The 5,940-nt window shown below is 49.0% G+C and overlaps 1 protein-coding gene across 1 annotated transcript in view; it reads left to right on the top strand.

Moving 5' to 3' along the window:
- Positions 1–5,639, top strand: part of LOC123067373 (putative transcription factor bHLH041) — a 12,389-nt gene extending 6,750 nt beyond the window's left edge. Inside the window, exons 5-6 of the mRNA XM_044490194.1 lie at positions 4,712–5,045; positions 5,517–5,639. Of these exons, the coding sequence (XP_044346129.1) occupies positions 4,712–5,045; positions 5,517–5,639 (457 nt within the window). The remainder of the gene's footprint in view (positions 1–4,711; positions 5,046–5,516) is intronic.
- Positions 5,640–5,940: the final 301 nt, after the last annotated feature.

The raw sequence follows: 5,940 nt of genomic DNA, 5'->3' as shown, positions 1-5,940 counted from the left end.
ATCCACCTCGGGCCGGCCTCGCCGCCCTCAACGCTGCTCTACAGAGAGCGATCGAGATCGTGGAGAGAGAGAGAGAGAGAGAGAGAGAGAATTTTTTTTGTTCTTTTTAATTTTAACTAGTTAATTAGTTTAGCAAAAACGGTAAAATAACTTAAAACTTGATAATTAACAAAAAAACCGTAAAATTTGATAATTAACAAAAAAAACGTATATACGGAGAGGGGGCGGCGAGGGGGGCGGCGATGCGCGCGGTGTTTTTTTTAGAGTCGCGCGGCGAGGGGGTCGTCTGCCGCCCCGTCTCGCGCTCTACCGCGACACCCTCTCCCACCCCTTCCTCGCCCCCTCCTTTTGCCACCGCCCTTTCGCCACCGCCACCGCCACCGCCCCCCTTCTTCATTTAATTAATTTGGTTTTACTACATGTTTTTAGGACTGACATAATGGCGGACGATAGAGCTGACCCGATTATGGACAACTATGATCCGGACGGTGAAGCACATATGTTCGGCATCATAAACGGCGATATTCTATATGTGCCGACCGGACAAGAAGAAGATGATATCTCTTCTTATCTGAACCTTGACGGTGAAGATGAAGGGCGCCGTCAGCAAGATGATGCCGAACAAACGTCGATAAACGACGATCTTCAAATGGAAGTAGCAACCACCTCCGGCGCCGAGGTATATATATATACATTGAGCCTCTGGTGATACAAACTAACTGATTTGAATAAATATGTGTGGACTAACGCGCGCGACTCTTTTTCTTATTTTAGCCCTCGGCCGGATCGTCGAAACAATCGAGTACGTCGTCAAAGCGTGGCGCAACCATCGAGGTTGTCGACAGTGCAACCGGCAGGCCGCTGGAGCCCCGCAAGAACGCCACCAAGTTTGTCAACCAATGCGGAGCCATTGTTAGAGACAACGTCTCGATCACCGTCCAGGAGTGGAATAAGCCAAAGAAGGCACGAATTGCTGGTTTCACTTTTGTCGATAAGAGAACAAAAAAAGATTGCTTCAAAAAGCTTATGGAACATTTCGTTCTACCTCCGGAATACAACAAATTCGATGAGGAGGGTAACAAGATTGAGGAAAACAAGGAGAGGAGGAGGCTAGTCAAACAGTTCGCTCTTCATAAGATGGCCGACGCATTCCGGAAATTCAAGCAAAATCTAGCCCATGACTTTGTCAAGCAGAACAAGACTCCGGATTTCAAAGGACAATATGAGAAACTGAAACATGATTGGCCAGAATTTGTGAAGCAAAAGAAATCGGAGCAGTTCATTCAAATATCGAAAAAAAAATAAGGAAAATGCGGCTAAGAAGGAGTACAATCATATTATGGGGCCAGGAGGGTATCGCCTTTGGGAGCCTAGGTGGGATAAGATGGAGAACGAGCTGAGGGCGCGAGGAATCCGTCCAGGTACGGAGGGATGGGACCCAAGGGCCAAAAGCTGGTGGTACGGGCATGGGGGAACGCTGAACCCGGAGACAGGGGACTGTGTTTACCGGGGCAAAATAATTAAACCCACCCAAGCCCTTATTGACGCAATGAGGGATGCTCAAGAGGGGAAGATCAAGTTCAACAGAGAGAACGACGCGCTGACAAAAGCCCTCGGGAATCCTGAACACGGAGGACGTGTACGAGGCATGGGGCACATTCCGTGGAAAATAGGGTTCCCCCAGAATGATGACCCGTACGGGTACAGAAGCCGGAAGAGAAAGATGGATCGGGAAGCAGATGTTGTGGCGCGGTTGGCATCGGAAATGGATGTGATGAAGAAAACCGTGAGTGTACTAGTAGCCGAACGAGATGCAGCTCGGGCGCAGCATGAAGATCATCCAGCGGATCTCAGAAGCCAGCAGCGGAGAAGCAGTGTGGCTTCCACGGAGGCCCCACCGGCTGGTGCAGATGCACCGACGATCGAAATTACTGCACCGGAGCCTCTGGTGGTCGAAATTACTGCACCGGAGCCTCTGGTGGTCGAAATTACTGCACCAGAGCCTCCTCGCTACCCCGTGGACGATATAAAGGAGATGAAAGAATGTCATCTGTATTATCCTATCGGGAACATGTCCGTGAAGGTAGCCATCGGCAGTGCTTTACCATGTTTACCTGGAGCACTCCACCACAACACCCCCATTCAAGATGGCTATGCTCGTGTCACGGTGAAGGACATAGTCCAAGGGTTTGAGGACCTGGAGATTGACATTGCTACACCTGAAGGGGAGAAAAGACTTGGAGATGTCAAGCGCCATTTCATTCTATGGCAAAAGAAGTTTATCAAGTTTCCAGGCGAGGCGCCAAGGACAACAAGTCCACCCCCCTACGGTGGTGGCGGTTCACCTACACCTCCGTCACGTCAGCCGACGCCCCCAGTCCACAACGTCCGGCGGGTGATCAGACGCCGCCCCCCAGTCCTCGTCCGGTGGGTGATCAGACACCGCCCCCCAATCCACCTCCGGCAAAGAAGCAGAAGCAGTCCTGGATTATTAACCCGGACCCTTATGTACCTAAGACCACAAAGGTACCAGAGCCATCATTGAAGCCTCTCCCCACAAGGCCTTGGGAACGTAGTGCCGAGGAAACTGCCGCGGCCGCGGCTGCTGATCATGAGAAATGGAAGGCGGACTGCAAGAAGAAAAGAGAGCCCGAGCCCAAGCCAGTATTTTCTGATGAGCAAAAGAAGTGGGCTAAGTCATTTTTGAGCACACCGTCCCAAGCCGCGAAGAATCTGCATGACGACTATGCACGTGAACTTCGTAGGCAGGCACTCATGTTGAAGGAGAAGAAAGAGCGGGCGGAGAACCAGGAGAACAAAGCCTTGGAGGAGGCCGAGAAAACGGAATTAGAAAGTAAAAAAAGCGGGAAACGAGTTGCCCAGCTCGGGGAACAAAGTAAACAATCGATTGCCCCGCTTATAGTGAAAGCCGCCGGTCCGGATGACCCTGATATCATAGCAGCTGCGGCAGCACATGGATTGACTGTAACGAGTGCCAGAGAACAAGCGGCCAACTTAGGTATTACTCTTCGTGAACTGTTAGGCCTTGATGAGGCGCCAGTGAAGGAGGTAGTAATTACATATGTGAAGAATGGGCCTCTCGTCGAGCCTGCGCAGGAACAGGATCTACCTCCACAAATGAAAGGTCTGCTGAAATGGTACAAGGGTTACATAAAAAATAAAAACGCCAAAGAATATATTTATGCGGAAGTTAGATATGAGCATCACTTCAAACATTACTATGTACAAATTCATCTGAGTGAATTGTTCCAGCTTTTCAATCTGCGCGAGCTCGACAAATCTATCATCAGTTGCTACGTTCTGTAAGTGATTTATTTCTACCCCATCTCGTTCATATTGCCTGCACTATATATATGTCCTAACTATATTGTTGTGTCCGCTATTATACATGCAGAATGAAGATTAAGGAATGCAGAGTAAGGAACATCCATGATGTTGGGTTCATTGACCCACACATCGTTAATGGATATGTGTTGGAGCATCACCCCGCCGACATGGAGGCAGACCTGTGGCAGTTTCTTACAAAGAAGGAACTCAAAAGTGATATTCTATTTCCTTACTATTTTGGGTGAGTGTTTCTGTCTTGAGCACATTCTCTTTTGTTTACTCCATGCATGGTATGTGGCCGGCTAATCGATGAGTTATGCATGACGTACTGTGCATGTATCGTGTCCGCAGGTTCCACTGGATTCTGCTAGTAATTAAAGTTGACACCTCAGAATGTCTCGTCCACGACTCTCTGAATAAGGATCCAAAGCTTTGGGTCGACATGAGAAGAATGCTGCAGAAGTAATTATTTTCATTCATTTGCGCTCTATATCGATCGGCCTATTTCGTTCATTTCCTAATATCAAGTAACTAATAACTCTCTTGTTCATTTAATTTTCTTTGCCTCGTAGGGTTTGGAGACGGTTCGTAGATACAAAGGTCGGTGAATTCAAAAAAGAGCTAGAATTCAAAAGGGCAAAGGCTAAGAATGGTGAGGATATTCAGCCAGCGGGGACCAATCTATGTGCATAATATGTCTGTGAGATGATCCGGAGATACACCTCTGAGCGGGTTCCGAGTGATACCAATGCTCAGAGGAATAACCTCCGGATGATGCTTAGTCCAGAAGCTCGCTTCCGACCACTTCAAGAGGAACTAGCTGGATGGTTCAGGAGGGAAGTCCTCCATCCTAAAGGAGAACACCATTACGAGGACGTAGAACTTTATATGCATTAAATTATGTATGGAAACTTGTTCAAAATTGTATATGGTCATCCGATGATATTGAATATATATTGTATATTCCTCTTGAATTCTTTTTGGTTCTAATTTCAAATTTGTTTGAAATTGTACATTCATATGCATGTATGTAGTACCGTAGAATATGTGAAACTCCTTCAAAATTAAAATAAAGCACAAAAGAAATAAAACAATACAAATTAAACAGAAAACAGGTTTAAGGGGGGGGGGCTAAAACCCTAAACCTGCGGCGGCCTTTAGTCGCGGTTGGCCAGAAGAACCGCGACTAAAGGTCCTCCGCCCCGACGGCCACCTGGCGCCCACGTGGACGGGCCTTTAGTCGCGGTTCTTAAGCAACCACGACTAAAGGGTGGGGCCTTTAGTCGCGCCCGTTCGGTCGCGGTTGCGCAACCGCGACTAATGGCAGTTGCGAACCGCGACCAAAGGCCCTTTTTCCACCAGTGTCCAAAGTCTGCGACCTCGAGGAGAAGAACAAGGCGCTCCAGGCGCAGCTGGCCGAGTGCGCCCGCGGCGCCGGGGTCGCAAGAGACGACCCCGAGAAGGTCGAAATCCAAATAACCAGAGCGGCGGCGGATCGGGAAGATGGGACGACTACGAGTGAGGTTTGCACCGTCAAGATAGCGGCGAGGCCGGCGCATGGCAACACGATGGACGTGGTGCTCAGGACACTGCAGTGCCTCAATGATCAGATGGGGGAAGACGACGTCAGCCTGGTGGCAATGAGCACCAACGACGGCGACGGCCTCACCGGAGCATTCCTGGCGATGCAGCTCAAAGTAATACACTTTTCTTATTCTTTTCTTTACAGTATATTTTGATAGGAACCTCCATTTTTCCAAATGAAATAAAATTGTTTACATAATCAACCAACTAAACCGAGCATGATGTAAATTGTACTAGCTAGCAAGTAGTACAATCCAGTAATCTGATCACGTGTTGGCTTCATTTCAACAAGTTGGGCAATGGACGTGTCACACACAATCCCGCCGAAACCCTAAGCGTGCGTGCACACGTGAACATAGTAAGCTAGGCTAACCTTTGGTAGGTAGTAAGTGTGTGTACCAGGTTACCTCAGATTTGTCATATGGAATCTCTCGGTTGACCAGAATGACCAACGTAGCGCACCAGCAAGCTAGATCTTTACTACAATGATGATGATGAAAAGTAGTAACGCATATGGCGTCACACTCTTTTAAATTCTGCATAGACTGGATATTTTAACTGATATCTTGATGCGGTCGTTGCAGTCAGCGTCCGGCGCCAAGTGGGAGGAGGAGGTGGTCAGGGAAGCCGTGGGGAAGGCCGTCGCGGCCCGCACGGGCGCCGACCGCCGTGGCGACGCCGCCGGCCGGTCTGGGCACGCTGAATGATTAAGCTGCTGCTCCGTCCAACGGTCGGCTCGTCGTGCTCGTCAGGAGACCGCCATTAGCTTGCCACCCACCGCCGACTGATGCATGCAGTGCCGTCAGAAAAGGGTAGACTTATTTAGTTGCGTTACTGTCGCTGACTGGAAGCCTGAAACAATGGCCAAGCATGATGCATGGACAATTCTACGTTCGGGGTCGAGGTGACAAGACAACCTGACAGGACGAATAACGCAGGACTAAATGGAAGATCGCCGTCATGTTGACCGTGCAATCGATCCAACCGTGGAAAAACATATGCACAGTG

The sequence above is a fragment of the Triticum aestivum genome, chromosome 3B, assembly GCF_018294505.1.
Source record: "Triticum aestivum cultivar Chinese Spring chromosome 3B, IWGSC CS RefSeq v2.1, whole genome shotgun sequence".
NCBI classification, from domain to species: domain Eukaryota; kingdom Viridiplantae; phylum Streptophyta; class Magnoliopsida; order Poales; family Poaceae; genus Triticum; species Triticum aestivum.
This window is presented reverse-complemented; position numbering and strand designations above follow the sequence as displayed.